Raw genomic sequence first — 17360 nt, 5'->3', positions numbered from 1 at the left:
TCCTTGTTTAGTAATCCATCCCAGGGCGTGGTGTGTGTGTTTAGATAACACATGAACAGGAACATGGTGTGTAGGTCATCTACCAGGCTGTTTCTAGTAGTGAAGTCGTTCAAATGAGTTTTTCCGGTCAGAGAGAAGACAGACGGAGACAGTGAGGATAAAACGGAGCTCTGTCTGAACATGAAGGAGGTCTGCCTCAGAAACTGGAACAATGGCTACGTTGTGCGCTTTGGATGTGAGATCAAACCCTCGGGTGTTTCCCAGCAGCCCCCAGTCCCCAACCTGCAGCTCCGCCCCACGCTCGGGGACAAGTTGGAGACATGGAGGACACGAAGGACGGACAGAGAGCTCCTCTTTCTGGAGCGAACGCTGGCCTTCCCATGAGCCTTCACACAACCAAGGTTTCGGCTTCAGACAGCCTCACCAATGAGACGCATGTGAAGGCTACGCCGCCGACATGCGGCGTTAAACATGGCGTCCGTTTACAGCTCTAAGTGCTGAAACAGTGTGTGGAAAATATGCAGCGTTCCCCTGACGCCAAGGGTGAGTTTACCCTCCGGAGGATCAAAGCACTTCCTGCTTAGTTACTGTCCTGGTCCCTCATCGCTAAGTGGGGTCCTGACAAGCATCAAGAAACAGGAGGGGAGGGGGACCGGCCAGCCAGGAAGACATGGGAACGTCTTCAACGCTCATGATACTTTCTGGAGCTTTTCCAGAATTTACAGATTGCATCTTTTACCTGACAGGTTACCGTCTCCATCCTGCAGGTGACTTTTCCAAAAGTTAAACGTCACTTTGAAGAACTTACAGGTTACTTTTTCTGAAACATTTTAATTATTTTGATCTTTTTTCCAGAATTTACCTAAACTTACAAGTTACTTTCCAAAACCTAAAGGTTACTTTCTAGATCTTACAGGTCACATTTACAGAATTTAACAATTTTCTAAAATAAATATTCTAGAATCTGGTTTTTGATTTTATTTAACTGTGTGGAACTTGTAGTTTTTCTTTCCAAACTTCTGCAACTTTCCAAAACTTTGACAAAACTTAATTATTGCTTTCTAAAACTTGCAGGTAATTGTGAAAAAGTAGTTTATATATCTTATAAAATAAATCTGTAAGTTCAGTGAAATCAACCTCCAGAATAGCTTTTGTCAGACTTTTTAAACGTAACGTATACTTTGCAAAATTTCAGAAAGTAACTTGTAACCTCAATGTTATTGATAACCCTGGAAGATTTAGTTCCTTTTTATTTAATTATGATGTTTGTTTCTGATAAAATTTTAGACAAACATCTCGTTAAGGATAATAAAACCATACATAATGTTAAATCTGTGGAGGAATCACGTCCAGTCAAATCAAAAGAATTAGAAAGACATCCTGAACTCTAACAGAGCTTTATAAACTTAACTTTATGAAGTGACTTTCAGCTGTTTAAAGTCTGATGTTTTATTGTTTTCAGTTAAATCTGACCTTGTCCTTTTATCTGGTCCACCTTGAATTGTTTCCTGCCTTTAATGTCTGCTTTTATTTGACTCTTTGCGGGTCTTAAAAGCTCCCATGTGAACACGGCTTGGCTTCAAAATTACAGGGGAGGGAATGAACCTGCAGAATAATAACTTATGGCAGAAAATTATTGTCATTACACCTCCTCACATCCAGCTAGCTCCACTCACATCCAGACAGAGCGCCGTGACTGCAGCGGCCCACAGTGCTGCATGAACCGCGGCGTCGGCCTGACGGTAACCAGACACCCAGCGCTGCCAATAAATGATGATCCCGAGGCAGCAGACTTGGCTGTGCGTTTCCCTTGGCAACGGGTCACGAGAGGAGAGAACCGAGACCCAAAAGGTTCTGTTTTGCAGAGGATGGGGCGTTAGTCTTCAGAGTGAAGAACAAAAGCTCCAGTTGATGCAGCAGCGGTTTCATTTTTCTGTGATGTGGTCATGCTTCACCTCCTCCAATCACCATCTGCTTCTCTGCAGCACAAATATCTGCAACCGGACGGTTTCCTTCATGTTTCAGACGGCAGGCTGCCTCCGCTGCCTCCACCTCACACCTGCCGCTGCTGAGGAGGCCAGATGTAAATGTACGGTGAGCCGGAGGGGTCAGATTTAGCTCCGGCTTCGCTGGATGTGATGTGAGCAGCAGAACAAAGTCAGGAAGTTTCCTGGAAGCTCAGCAGCCAAACCCTCCGCGATCTTTGGACGACACGCGATGATGACAGAAATAGAGGAGGTTTTACTTTCAAATAAATAATCAGCTGAGCCCCGGAGGACACATTTGTCTTTTCAGAAGGAGTTAGAAAGTATCGTTCTTCCTCTGCTTCGCTAACAAAACAAACACTTCCTCTGCTTCAGCTCCAGCCTTCTTGGAAAAGATCTGGGCTCGGTTTCTTCTACATGGCAAAAGCACAAAATCTAACCAAGTATTTCTGTCTAGTTTCTGGAGGAAATATTTTAGTACAATTGAACTTAAAAGCTACTTTTTAGCAATAAATATAAGTTTGTTTTAGGACAATAATTCCTTAATGTTGATGAAAACGTTATTTCACTTATAAGAAGTACTTTTTCATCAACATTAAGGAATGATTTACTAAAAACAAGCTCCTATGTAACTGAAAAATTACTTGTAAGTAGGTTTTGTCTTTTTTAAAGACAAAACTAACTTGTCTTTAAGTTAGTTAAAGACATGGACTAAGATGTTTGCAGAAACCAGACAGAAATATTTGGTGAGATGTTGTGTTTTTACAGTGCACTGCAGGCAGTTTTTTAAAACGAACGCCAACATAACCGCCTGCCAGATCTGATGAAAGTCCTGACACGGATTCTCAGGTTTATTTAGATCTGGGCTTTGACTAGACCATCCACTGTATCTCAGGCTGCGTTCCGCTGACCCAACACTCACCGTTAAAGAAGCTCTTGACCTTGAGGTAGCCGACGCTGAGCCGCAGCACCGACAGCTTGTCGAGCCGCGCCCGCACCTCCTCCGGGAACGGCAGCAGGCTGGTGAGCTTGTCCAGCTCCCCGTTGAGGCGGTCCCGGTGGCGCTTGGACGGGTTGGACTTGGTGCCGTCGGGCGGAGGCGGCTTGGGCCTGCGGACAGAGAGACCAACAGCAGTGAGAGTCCGCTCGGTTCCCACATCGGAGCAGAGCGGCTCTCCGCTGGGAGCCGGAGGTCGGCTTTGACTGAGAAAGGTCGTGCAGACCAGAACGAGCGCTGAAGGTGCAACTGAAGCGGACGTCTGCGTGCGTCAGAGATCCACAGCTGCTTCTAATCGTCGCTTCGCTGCAGGAGGGAAAACATGCAAACATCTCTGTGTGCAAAACCATACAGACGAGAACTGGGGGCACCGATCATCATTTATCGTGATAAATCTCAATTCATGGTGAGAATTTTGATTCAGTCTCATGATTAATTAATGTCAGAGTTATTAGTTTTACTATTTTCTCCGATTTTGTTCAACAAAGCATCAATAAATACAAACAAATAAGTAGGAGTGTTTATAATAATAATAAATAAATCAAATCATTATCACAATATTACCACAAAACAACAGGCTCGGCCCTCTTGCTGCCCTTATCAGTTTAAAATCACACACCGCCTCAGCTCTCCGCAGGGAGGCTGCTTCAGCCCCGGTTACCATGGGAACCAGGTGAGCGGGAATGAGGTCAGCTGTTTTCCAGGACTTGTTTACCGCCTCCTGACGGAGAGCAGATCCAGAAGCTGAGCATTATCTGCTCATTATCAACTGCCTCTTTAAATCTCCATGGCAACCACAACACACATGCTTTTCTTTAAAGACAAAAAAAATAAATGAAACAGATTTCCCTCAGGCTTTTCTGGGTTGCATGCGACCCTTGACCTCACAGCTACAGGTGGGGCTCACACAGAGGTAAATCAGCTTCAGAGGAGAACGCTCTGAAGGGGTCAGAGGTCAGCTGAGGCTGCAGCAGAGCAACAAGTTCAGCAAGATGTTAGTGGGAGGAACTCAAAATCCATCAACCTGTTAGCTGTTATGCTTCAGATTCAGCTTTTTTAGTTGACAAAAAAAACACAAAACTCCTCAAAAAGAAGAAGAGAAAAGCTAAATAAGGAATAAGAAGAGCCAAATATCTGGCTAAGCAATCAGTGATGATAAACAAACCTTGATTAAAGTCCATTTTTTACTTTTAGTAAAACTCTGACATGCTGGTTTTAAGTTAAACAGCTTCCAGCTGCTCTGCAGAATAATAACGAATAAAACAAGCGGAGAGTTAAATCTGCAACGGCGCCACCTGTGGAAGGAAATCTGTTGGGTTTCTCCTGGGAACTCAGACAGCAGCTCTGATTGTTCACTGCCAGACGGGACGAGTTAAAAAGGCAAATTAAAAATATATTTAAAAAATAATAATTAAAAAGACAGAAATGAACATGCATTACAAAATTTAAATCTTAAAAATTGAGGGGAAAAATACCAGAAATACTCAATTATCACTATGATCAAACAAGCTTCTCTCTAAAACTGAACCTGAAAATAAAAGAATAAATATATTTATTTACTGCAATTTCTTTCTTTTGACAGTAAACTGTGTTTTGTGGGACGTTGTAATGCTACAGCGTAACTGAATGAAGTTTCCTGACATTAAATATTCACATTAAGAGAAGAGATGATGAGAGAGAGAGAGAGCTGCTGTAATAAAATCAACCATTGTTTCAATCTCAAACAAAAACAGATGAAATGGTCGCCATGGAGACGTTTTGAAACGTCTTAAATCTCAGTCAGGAGATCTGTGAGTCTTACTGTTACTCAGAGTTTCTCAACCGGTTGCCAACGTTTATAAATCATGTTTTCACATGAATAAGCTTCTTCTGACTTCACCGTTTGATCCAGAGACTAGAACAAACTGGCCACCTACAGACGGTGCATTCACTGGCTGGCAAAAGATGGGAATCCTCTGCTTCCACTGGTTACGCTCATCAACCAGTTTCAAGATGGCTCCCTGTGAGAGTGTATTTTATCATCCATGATCATCTGACTCTGTCAAAATAAAAGACGCAACAAATATCGGCGTTGACGTCGGAATCGGCCGATTTTATAAGAGAAATCGATCTCATCCATCAATTTTACCAATCGCCGCAAAGATCTGAGAATCAGTGCAGGGCAGTGAGTTGGATATTGGGATTGGTCCAAATTGTTACACTGGTGCGTCTCAAGGCCAATATGTTTCAAAATAAGAGGAAAAACCAGGAGCCCCGACTGAAACTAACAGAGTGACCAACGTGTGTGAAGGTTAAAGACACAGTTCAGATTTCAGAGCCAGAAAACCCACAAATCCTGACAACATCAGTCACAGTCGGGCCTTCAGCTGGTTTCTAAAGCAAAATAGAATTTGAAATGCTTTTTTAAAGAGTGACAGCGCTTTGGAAGGTAAGACTTTATAAAATATAACAAGCTGTATAATATATGAATGATGAAAAACCACAAGCCAAGCCAGGCCGATGCTACAAACTGAAAACAGGTTGCTTTCTTTACAAAACAGAACTTTCATATCAAACGTTTATATGTAGTTTTTTTAAAACTTTGCATCTATAAAAAACCACAAGGCAAATTTTCACAAATACAAATCTTAATTGAATATTTTTATTGGTTTTCAACAAAGTAGATTAACAACCCAAACATTCGCATCCACACATCCATTAAAAAAAAAAAAAAAAAAATAATAAAAAAAAAAATAAAATAAAAAAATAAAAAAATAAAAGGGAAGGTTGACTTAGTTCGTTTCATGCTGGGTTGACTGATTGGCTGGACGTCCCTCAATGTGACACAAGAATGGTCGCCATACTTTGTAAAATTTGTCCACAGAGCCCTGCCCAGCATATCTCTGCTGTTCAACTTTGAGATTTGAAAGCAAGTCCTTAATCCATTGTTTATAGGAGGGGGGTGCCTCTTTTTTCCATGATAGAAGTATGAGTCGACGAGCAACCAATGTGGAAAAGGCTACAGCTGAAGCTTGTCGGGTGGACACACAACATGTCCGAGGAACAACCCCAAATATTGCAGAAAGAGGATTCGGCGGAATATTAATATTCCAAGATTTCGACAGGGTCTTAAAGATAGTTCTCCAGAAGGTCTGCAGTTTTTGGCATTCCCAAAACGTATGACCAAGAGTGCCTTTCTCGCTTTTACATCTTGGGCACGCTTCATTCAATCCTGGAAACAACTTTGCGAGTTTACTATTTGACAAATGAAGTCTATGAACCACCTTAAATTGTATTAAACCATGTCTGATACATATTGATGAATCATGAATAAGCCTTGTTGCCTGCTGCCACTCCAACTCAGTTATTCTCAATCTCAACTCCAGCTGCCACTGTTCTTTAATTTTGTCTAATGAGGGTGCAGCCGCTGTATGAATTAATGCGTATACCTTTGATGTGGCCCCTCTCTTCTTGGGGTCCACCTCCAGGCACCCATCAATCCAATTGGAGTCTGGAGTTTGGAGCGTCTGTGAGAAGTGTTTTTTAACAAAACTTCGCAACTGCAGATACCTAAAAAAGTTCGAAGAAGATAGGCTAAATGAATTCTGCAGCTGTTGAAAGGACATAAAATGCCCATCTTTGAACAGGTCTCCCACAGTGCTTATCCCTTTATTTGCCCAGGCATGGAAAGCAGAGTCAATTAGAGAAGGTGGGAACAAGGCATTCATTGATATAGGCGCTGCTAGGAGACCTTGTTTTCGTTTGAAATGGATCCTAAGCTGTTCCCAGATCTTAATTACCCCTAAGGTAACTGGGTTAATTGTAATTAGTCGTTTATCAAGTGGCAGTGGCGAGCAAACAACTGAGGCCAACGAACCAGATTTACAAGAGTTTTGTTCCATCAGTGACCAAATGGGCACCGCCTCATTTTCTGCTGGCTTAAACCAGAAACAAAGTTTAGAGACATTAGCAGCCCAATAAAAGTGCATATAATTCGGCATGGCCAGTCCTCCCTCCTCCCGTCGCCTCTCCAAAAACTCTTTTCTGATACGAGGAATCTTTTTATTCCAAATGTACATTGAGGTTATCTTGTCTAGCTTTTTAAAAAATGATTTAGGAATAAATATTGGAATTGCCTGAAAAAGGAATAACAGTTTAGGCATTATAACCATTTTAACTGAATTTATCCTTCCTGCCAGAGATAGAGGGAGAGATGACCAGTGTTCCATATCCTGTTTAAACTGATTGAAGGCAGTAATAAAGTTATGTTTGAATAGATCTTTATAATTTCTGGTTATATTCACTCCTAAATACGTGAATTTGTCAGAACTCACTGTAAACGGAAGAGAGTTTTGGGGCATCTTGCTCGCTCTATCACCGACAGGAAAAACAAGGCATTTTGTTCTATTAATCAAGTATCCCGATATCTTCCCAAATTCCTCAATGCACTTTATAACATTAGGCATGGATTTGCATGGGTCAGCCAGAAAGAGAAGGAGGTCATCGGCATACAATGAAACAGTGTGGATTTGTCCTGCTCTACTAATTCCCATCACCCCTGGATCATTCCTGAGTGCAACAGCTAGAGGTTCTATGGCTACGTTAAATAGCAGGGGGGATAAGGGGCATCCCTGTCTCGTCCCGCGAGAAAGAGGAAAATAATCTGACACAATATTATTTGTCCGAACTGCAGCCAGTGGAGATCTATAAACAAGTTCTATCCACGAACGAAAACACGGCCCAAACCCAAAATGTTCAAGAGCCTTCACCAAGTAGTTATGCTCAATTCTATCAAAAGCTTTGTGAGCATCTAATGACATGATGACCTCTGGCACAATATCTCCGCCTGGTAAATACATACAATACAATACAAATACCAGTTTGGTCCTGGTGAATAATCTTATCTAGCACTTTCTCCAATCTGTCCGCCAGAGTCCTAGTGAGTATTTTGTAGTCACAACAGAGTAGGCTTATAGGACGGTAAGATTCGCATATGAGTGGATCTTTATCTTTTTTGAGCAGTACGGATATATTAGCCTGTGTCATTGTAGGTGGGAGAGCCTTCTTTCTAAATGCTTCTGTATAGACATTACATAGGTGGGGCAAAAGCTTGGCAGAGAAGCATCTGTAAAACTCGATCGGGAAGCCATCAGGGCCTGGAGATTTTCCCGTTCTCATTTTCTGAATTGCCTGGTCAATTTCTACCAGTTGTATGTCCCCTTCAATAGTAGCCCTGTCTGACTCTTGCAACGTAGGCAACCTCAAATGCTTGAAAAAGTTATGTATCATGTTTGGATCTGGACTGACCGAAGAATATAATTCTTTATAAAATGACACAAACTGCATATTAATCTTCTTTTGGTCCGTAGTTATCTCCCCTCCCTCCTCTTTGAGAGCTGAAATGGATCTTGCTGCAGACTTTTGTTTCAGCTGATGACTTAACATCCTACCTGCTCTTTCACCGTGCTCAAAGTGTTGTTGATTCAGGTTTAGTTGCATCTCTATTGCTTTTTCATTCATAAGGAGATCAAATTCTGCTTGAAGGAGCGCTCTCTCTTCCCAGCAGATGTCTGACGCTGCGGATGCCTGACACTGGTCGATAATTTTAAGCCTGTCACTAATTTCAGACATGCGTTGGAGCTTATTTTTTTTGTCGTTTGCGCTGTAAGAGATAATTTGCCCTCTAATGTATGCCTTAAATGTTTCCCACAGTGTTCCATAGCTAATGTCCGGAGAGCTGTTAGTCTCAAAAAATATATCTATGTGAGTGTTAATGTAATCCACAAATTTTTGTTCTGTCAATAGTCTGGCATTAAACCTCCAGATTTTTCGAGGTGTTATGTGGCCAGTAAAATGCATTTTCATTATAACAGGACTGTGGTCTGAAATGACTATGGCTTCATAATCAACTGAAGCCACCATATGCATGAGTTTCTGGTCCAATAAGAAGTAGTCGATTCTTGAATAGGACTTGTGTGGGGGGGAGAAAAATGAGAACTTTTTCAAGGTTGGATTTTTGACTCTCCAAGGATCAGCAACGCCGTACGTCCGCATGAATAAGTTGATGCAATGAGCTGCTTTGTTGCTCACTTGGCCAGTCCTCTGTATCAGATTTGATCGGTCAATAGAAGAGTCCAGAACACAATTAAAATCCCCGCCTATGATTATATTGTGCGAGTCCAAGCATGGGAGGAGCGAAAACAAGTTTTTGAAGAATTGCATATCATCCCAATTTGGAGCATAAATATTAGCAAGAACAACAGGAATATTGAATAGATTACCTTGTACAATAATGAAGCGACCATCCCTATCTCTGATGACGGACGTTTCCTCAAAAGAGACATCCCTGTGCATAAGGATAGCTACCCCCCGGCCTCTAGCATTAAAGTTAGAATGATATATCTGGGTGAAACCTCCTCTCTTAAGCCTGTTATGTTCTTTGTTTAACAGATGCGTTTCTTGCAAATATGCTATCTTGGTCTTCAACTTATCAAGATGTATAAATACTTTGTTTCTTTTAATTATATTATTGAGACCCCTCACATTCCAGCTAACCCATGCCACTCCTGGTTCAAACCTATTGCAAACACTCATAACTCTTTGAATTGATAGAGTTGTAAAGCCATCTTGTTTGTTTGTCAAATCTCAGCTCAGTGTCCCACGCAACAAAAGCAGTCAACCATATAAAACAGAGTAAATACACAGAATATAATAAAGGATGTGTGGAATTAAACAAACCAAAGAACACAGTCACAAACCTCAAACTCCATAACTCTTGGAACACAAAAACTGACGTATTCATGACCCCTCTCCCGCAGATCCAAAATAAAACATTAAATCTCAAGAACAGGAAGGGGGGGAAGGGAGCTCCGTGTGAGCTTCCCACCGGGTCCCGGTATTTACAGTTTCTACACCCGTAAGTGTATCCGCTTACCATGACAGCCTGGACCCGACTGGACCCCCATTGATTGAAAGAAAGAACAAAACCCCTCAACTGTGCAGCGGTCATGCTCGTCCGACCCGGGCGGTACTCATTTCCCCGAAGAGAGCTTTGTGGATATGAACTCTTTTGCTTTTAAAGGGTCTTTGAAGCGATGCTCTTCACCCTCCGGGGTGGTGATCCTGAGCGTAGCCGGAAAAAGAAGGCCATACCGGACACGCTCAAGACCCCGCAGGAGAGACCTGACCTCGTTAAAAGCTGCACGTTGTTTACTGACAGCCATAGTATAATCAGGGAGAACCAAGATCTTGTCGCCGTCCTTGGTGGTAAGTTGTTTACTCCCTGTTGCTTTCCTCAAAATAGCCTCCCTCTCGTTGAAGTAGTGGCATTTGATCACGATGGCTCGCGGAGGCGCGTCTCCGCTGACTGGTTTACCGCGCAGAGTGCGGTGTGCCCGGTCCAGGAGTGGAGTCGAAGCAAGCTGTAATGTCTCCTTCAGAAGTTCAGCCACAAAGCCAGACATAAGCTTCCCCTCTTCACGCCCCTCTTTTACACCCACGATACGCAGATTGCATCGACGGGACCTGGCCTCCAGGTCCTCGCAGCGAATTTTCAGGGTTGCTAGCTCTTGTTTCATGGCCGATATGTCTACCTCCATAGCATGGATCGAATCCGAGTGGGTCGCAGTAGCAGTCTCAAGTTCCGCAACGCGGCCCATGGTGTCATCAATTTTGGATTCTATCTTTCCCAGTGCACATTGTAATTCTTGAAGTTTATCTGTGTGAACCTTAGCCGTAGTTGTTAGCGTGGCCATCAGTTCACCGCGCAGTCCACCAATAGCAGTTAGCACTTCGTCATGGCCGCTAGCATTAGCTTCTTGGGGTTCGATTTGGGGATTACGATGTTTGGGCATTTTGCTGGTGTATGCCTACCTTTTTGCTCCCTTAAGAAGTAATGTTCTTAGTCTGATGCAAGACCAGCGCTGAAATTGAGTTAATTCGTGCCAAAATTGAGGGTCCAGTCGGAGCTCAGTTCAACGTGTCCTCACATGGCTCTGCTCAAACCGGAAAACCACAAATACAAATCTTGATTACACACAAATTCTTATCTGTAGAAAGATAAAATCCTCCACCATTTAATTTACAACGACATCGTCTGATTAACGAGCACAAAATATTTATGACTGACATAAACTGCTGCCATCCACTGCTGCTTTCTGAAAGCTACTCTGAGGAAACGGGGAGACAATGCTGGTCAGAACCTGAACAGAACTGAAGTGTTTTTGTCACTAGCTGTCATCTACCACACAGCTTAGGTCTTTAACTCAACATTTCTCCTCCAGAATAAATAAATCACAATGTGTCACACACTCTGTTTAATGTGCAGCACTAAAATGTGTATTTGTGTGAAATAAATGTCTAAAAGTGTCCTTTCCTGTCTTGTTAATAAGACATCTGTTTCAAATAAAACTGTGGTGCTCGACATATCTGGAATCAAGGCGAGATGACTATCGCTGCATTCCTGACAGCGTTCCCTGCAAGAACAATGAGCAGCCAGTGTTGTTGCTCCTCATCTTATCGAGCAGATCTGTCCTGGAAGGGGCGAGTGAGCTGAAGAAAACGCTCTGCATTATACGGGAGAGAGAGTGTGTGTGTGTGTGTGTGTGTGTTTTAGACTTGAAGAAACTCTCTCCTGCGCTTTCACAAAGGCACTTTGTCCGTGACGGGGCAGCAGCACCTTTTCAGAACAATAGAAACTAAACACGGCGTTCTCTGCTGCAGTTATGATCCAGAAACAGGAGGATCATTTGAGCTCATGTCAGAAAACACCACACCTGAGCCAATGAAATACCTGCAACTCAACACTCAGAGTATCACAAATATCAGCAACAATCACACATATTGGCTTTAGTCGTGCACTAATAGTCTGTTGATGATATAATGCATCTTTTTACAGAAAAACATGGAAACTATGTGAGGAATTTACTGGTTTTTCAGCCTAAAAGCATCCAAATAGTTTCTGCTTTACTGGCTGCTTCTTTAAAAACAAAGTGAACTCAGAAAAGATTAAACCGCCTTTAAAATCTCTGTTCAAGTCCTCCACACATTGCCTTCCTTTTTTATAGCATCAGCTCTGAAGCACAAAGAGTCCTTTTTGCTTGTGTTTGGTCAGAAAGCTGAGGGCCTGATTTCCATCACATGTCAGTCATGAGAGACAGAGGGAGACGCTGCGTCTGCTGCAGCTGTCCCTTCACTTAACACGTTACACTCACTGCAGCGTGACCTCACCACAAACCCAAACCAAACACCAGCATCTGACCGCCGGGCTGCACAAGAACCCGCTCCAATCAGCGGCTGAAAGCGGGACTCCTCAGGGCGTTTATTAGAAATGTAAACCAAGAAGTTTTCAGACCTTATCTTATCTGGAGAAGTGCTGCAATAAAAACAAGCAACCTGCTTCCTCCTCTGACCTGAATCTTGTTTTTATGACTAATTGTGTTGTTTTGCAGAGCTCTATGTGTTTGCGGAATGAAAACAGCAGATAAGTATTACTAAAGAGGCTGATTTTAATGTGGCTGAGCTCTGTGGTTGATCTGGGTAAGCCGCATTTGTTCACAGACAATAAAAACCGGCAGGCGTCACGTGACGCATCCGCAAAACAATCAGAACCGTCCTGGATCAGGTGCTAAGCTAACCTGTAAACACCTGCACAGGTACTGGGCTCTAAACCCACTGGATCCCCTCAAACAGAAACACAAACACACCTCTGCTTTACCTGCACACAGCATTCAGAAAGTCCCAGTGTCTCTTTTGGAGTCTTTCCAAGCCAATAAAATCTCGTCTGGAGCAGAACCACTGATCTCACCTTTGACATAAAGAACACACTCGTTAAAGTGTTGCAGGGAAAACACCTGGATGGAAACCCGTCTGTAGCAGGAGCAACTTCAAGAAACATCCAACCTTTCAGCTCAGTAAAGTGAACCGTTTCCTTCAATGTTCTGCCTTTGTTGCTTTGTATAAACCGTCCAGATAGCGTCAGATTATACCTCCTTAATAATAATAATAAGTCTGACTCAGTTAATCTCTGATAAACTCGTATTATCAAACTTTGAGCTCTTCTAGTAACAACTTCCTCCTGTTCCAACCTCAGTCTCACCTTCTCGTCCAACATCAGTGTCCGACCTCAACAATAGGCTCAAAGAAAAAGGGTTAAAAATCTGTGGGAAGCCTACACACACACACACACGTAACCACAACCAATAAATGTGGTTAATGCAACTGTATTGTGTTTAAAATCATGGCAGAAATACTTCAGCAGCTTCTTTCTCCTCCAGATCGATTGGAGAGGATCTAAATGACGAACCAAGCGTCTTATCTCTGTAAAGGACAGAAAAGTCCGCTGTCAGAGAGGAAGTGAGTGAGCAACCTCAGAAGTATTCGGCTGCTGTGATGAATGTGTGGGAGGAAGCTGAGCAGCCTGCAGAGCCGTGACCTCAGCCTCCAACATGTTAGGGATGAACTTTCACACCGTCCGCCACATCTGGAGCCTCCGCCTGCGTCCAGGTGTCTGTTCAGGCTTCACCTTTCTGCTTCGTGATGCTGGTGCATTTACTCACACAGAAATCACCACAAATGGAAACTTTTCTGCTCATGTTAGAGCGAGTGAGCGCAGAACTCGCCCAACCAGCTCCATTTCCCTACAAATAAAGAAAGATAAACTCCCTGGGAGACACTTTTCCTAAAACCCCGAACATGGCAGACTTATGTAACGTTTGCGTGACACAAAACTATGTTAATTTGAGTCGAGGGAGGGAAGAAAAAAACACCCCCACCTCCTCAACAAAACACACAAAGACATAAGGAAAGACAGGAAAAAAGTATGTTGTGGCAGTCAGAGGAGGAGGAGAAAAAATAGTGAGCGAGTCTCAGATTACGCCATCCTCCCGCTCTCCCTCCTCCCTCGTGGAAACATTGCGTGAGAGCGCTCTCGCTGCAAGTCCTGATTATGATTAATGCAGGTAGCGCCACACACACACTGAAACCGCGGTTCTGGATGGGGTTCTGCCACGGATCTGCGCTCAGACGGTTCGGAGCGGCTCGCGTTTGCTCTGCTTTTGTTGAGAAGTTGAACTATAAACCATTTAGATGAGAGAGGAGGAAACAGAAAGGGGTTAAAGCAGCCTGGAGCGGCTGGAGGACGGCTAAAAATGACTTTTATTACACTCTGAGAAGCTGATTTATTTCTGCACATCGATCCCTCATTTTGGTCCATACAGACCGATTAGGATCAGGGTTACCGACGACTATCTGTTGCTTTGCAGCATTTTGTTCACTAATAAGGAAAAACTTTAAAGTTATGAATATTTAGCAAAAGAAATACACAATTTCCCTGTTATTAAAACACAACACTACAGCCTGGGTTCAAATTTATGTAAGAAACAGTTTATTTTAATCCTTAAGGAGGCAAATCAACTTTAAGTTTGGTTGATTTAATTCATTGTTTGGTTAAAAATATTAGTTTTGTTATTTTCAGATCCATATTTGACTACAATGGATCTATGTCTCTTTGAGGTTCAGTATTCACAAAATTTGCAGATTTTTTTCTGAAATATTCTGAGACTCAATGCTACTAACATACTATATAACCCAGGAGCATCATTCATTTCCTTGGTGATGATTGGCTGCAAGAGGTAAGGAAGACTGTAGATGTTAGCTTCTGCAGTAGCGCTAAGATGCATATTAATCCAAAGTTGTGTAAATTTGGCATTTGAACTATAAAAACAGGAAGTTACGAGGTCTAAAGTATCCACTCAGGGTCCACTGTAGTGTGCAAGTTCTGGATATCAGGATAAAGCTGGAAAAATGTTTAACAGAACACTAAAGTTTGTGTTTTTATAACTTTATAACTGTGGTCAGTTTAGACCAAAACCAAATTATTCAAACCAAAAAGACGGATCAGAAATAGAAGGTCCTGATTAGCTGGCCTGAAAAACACTAAATTAAATCCTCTCTGGACGAATAATCAAACAGAGAAACAGTTTTAGAGAGTTTTCAAAAACCTCTGACATGCTGCAACAAACTGATTCCTTCTGGTGCAAACCTAGAACATCTTAAGACACTTTAAAGAGAAGAACAGAAACCGAAGCCCTGAATAATCAATGTATCCAAACCTGCACACCACTGCACCAAAGTAAAGACGCTTGGCTCTAACATGCAGCATGTCAGACCTCAAACCAACTGGGAAGCATGGTGGTGGAGGGGTGGTACTGTGGGCTTGTTTTGCAGCAACAGGACATTTCTGCTCCAACCAAACAGGTCAAAGACAAACACAGCAGCAGACACGGTACAGAGTCCTGCAGCGAGACGCTGGCATGTCACCTGGCTGTGGTGCGTTTGGCAGAACAACAAGTCAAATCTGTTTACATAAGGAGAACCAGCGGCCATCTTGGCTTATTGAAGCAGCATGGGAGGCAAATCCAAATCCAGAGGAACTAAACACACCAAATGGTTTTCAATAATGGCTCCTTATATTCAACAGAGGATTACTGTGAGTGTTTATGGGTTTACTGAGATCAATGCAGGGTCCACAGAGTTCACATGAACAAAATGAGCGAATCTGTTGACAATGCTGCAGCAGAGGAAGGAGATGTGTGTGAATGTGGGCGTCTGGCTGTTAACAAAGAGATCCAGTTACTTCATTCGGACAAAACTCACCTGAAATATTCAAGGTTTATCTCACGTTACGCTCACGGACCCTTCAGAGAGTCCGCAGAGCGGAAATCCAGAGAAAAACACAAACAACTAGAAAACCAAGAAGGTTTCCCCCTAAAATGCGGAACCCGGCCATGCGGGGATAAATGGATCGAAAAGATGGTTGGGATATTTCCCAACTTCACGACACACAGAGTACAGCAGGGTTTATTACAGCTGTATGACTCTGTAACAACAGGCTGCAAAGCGCTGACTGGTCTGGATGTGTTTGTAAAGCTGCGCCTTCTTGTTTTTAAAATCCAAACACATATAAACAGATTTTAGAGCCAAGTTGTTATTAAAACAATCAGATTCACTTCCTCAGCAGCCAAGAAAAGCACAAAAACTGGGAAAATGTGTTTAAATGACCATGATTAGAACGTAACCAGTTGTTAATAAAACAATTTAGCGAAGTTATTCTTCGGTCAACTTACGTTTTCTGCACCGGCTTCTTCCGTTTCTTCATGGCGTACTGCGCCGTGCTCGGCAACATGGTGCGGCGACGCAACAACGTCCAAATAAGAACAAAGTAGAGCTATCCCGACGTTAAAAACACCTCAACACGTCCAGACCGGTTCAGAAAAGGTACATTCCCCGAAAAAAATCAAAATGAAACCGATAATAACAGCGAAAGATTAGGGAAATACTCGACGGCTTTGCTCTGTACAGCTCGGCTTGTTGTTACGGACGGCGGAGACTTTTCCGGACTTTTCTCGCTACGCCGACATGGCAAGACGTAGCAAACCGTCACAACTTGTCATGCTTGGGTTGTTCGAGCGTCTCCACTCCGGTATCATCCGAACAAAAGTCCGAACTCTGAGCAGTTTAAGGGGTTCCCTCGGAGGGTTGAAGACCTCAGACTGCGGCGGCGGCGCCCCCGTTGTGATTTGACGGAGCGGAGCAGCGGCGTAATGTGTCACTGTAACATCAGAGCGGAAATATTTAAGGTAGACCGACCGCAGCCGCACAGGGAATACACAGGCGCTATCTCCCTGGAAGACCTTAAGAAGAGTTTTGTAACAATCACACTTGGACAACTGTTCAACTTCGTAAATCTATACTTTCATAACAATAAAAACCTTATTTGATGTATAAATAAATAGTTATAGCTTATATGTAGTACAAATCGTTCTTACTTTTGGTTTTTGTCACATTTAAAGCTGCTGTATGTAACTTTTATTAAAAAAAAGGTTTTTTTACACATTTGTTAAAACTATCACCATGTTGTGACAGTATAATATGAAACAGATAATCTGAGAAAACATCTTCCTCCCTGGGCTGCTATTGCAATCTGAAGAAATGCACCACTCTGGTCAAAAACAACCAGTCAGAGCCAGGAGGAGGGTCTTAGCGCTGTCAATCATCCTTGTGAACATGTTGCTACATGTGTTAATGGTGGATTAATAATTTACTTGCCATCATCAGTAGCCATGCTAACGTGTATTAGCATTCACGACAGGCTCTGGTGACAGAGATGTACAGGAGAGCAAGGCGGGCTTGATTGACAGCGCTAAGGCCCGCCTCCTGGCTCTGATTGGTTGTTCCTAGTTAGCATTGGGAGCACTGGAAGATTCCAGCAAAGCTTGATTTTTTTTTTTCACAGATTGTCTGTCTCACTATACTGTCATGACATAGTGAGAGTTTCAACAAATAAATAAAAAATATATTTTTAAAAATGTTTTTAGTTTTACTGCAGCTATAAATGTTTT

The 17360-nt window shown here is 42.6% G+C and overlaps 1 protein-coding gene across 1 annotated transcript in view; it reads right to left on the bottom strand.

The window, feature by feature from the left end:
* The window catches only part of LOC102226260 (aryl hydrocarbon receptor-like), a 46577-nt gene extending 30028 nt beyond the window's left edge, over positions 1–16549 (bottom strand). The window contains exons 1-2 of the mRNA XM_005807375.2: positions 16086–16549; positions 2908–3095 (exon numbers count right to left, since the gene is read on the bottom strand). Coding sequence (XP_005807432.1) covers positions 2908–3095; positions 16086–16144 — 247 coding nt within the window. The 5' untranslated portion in view covers positions 16145–16549. The remainder of the gene's footprint in view (positions 1–2907; positions 3096–16085) is intronic.
* Positions 16550–17360: the final 811 nt, after the last annotated feature.

Source organism: Xiphophorus maculatus, chromosome 24, assembly GCF_002775205.1.
Source record: "Xiphophorus maculatus strain JP 163 A chromosome 24, X_maculatus-5.0-male, whole genome shotgun sequence".
NCBI lineage: Eukaryota > Metazoa > Chordata > Actinopteri > Cyprinodontiformes > Poeciliidae > Xiphophorus > Xiphophorus maculatus.
The sequence above is the reverse complement of the archived record's forward strand: the minus strand, read 5'-3'. Positions and strand labels throughout refer to the sequence as shown.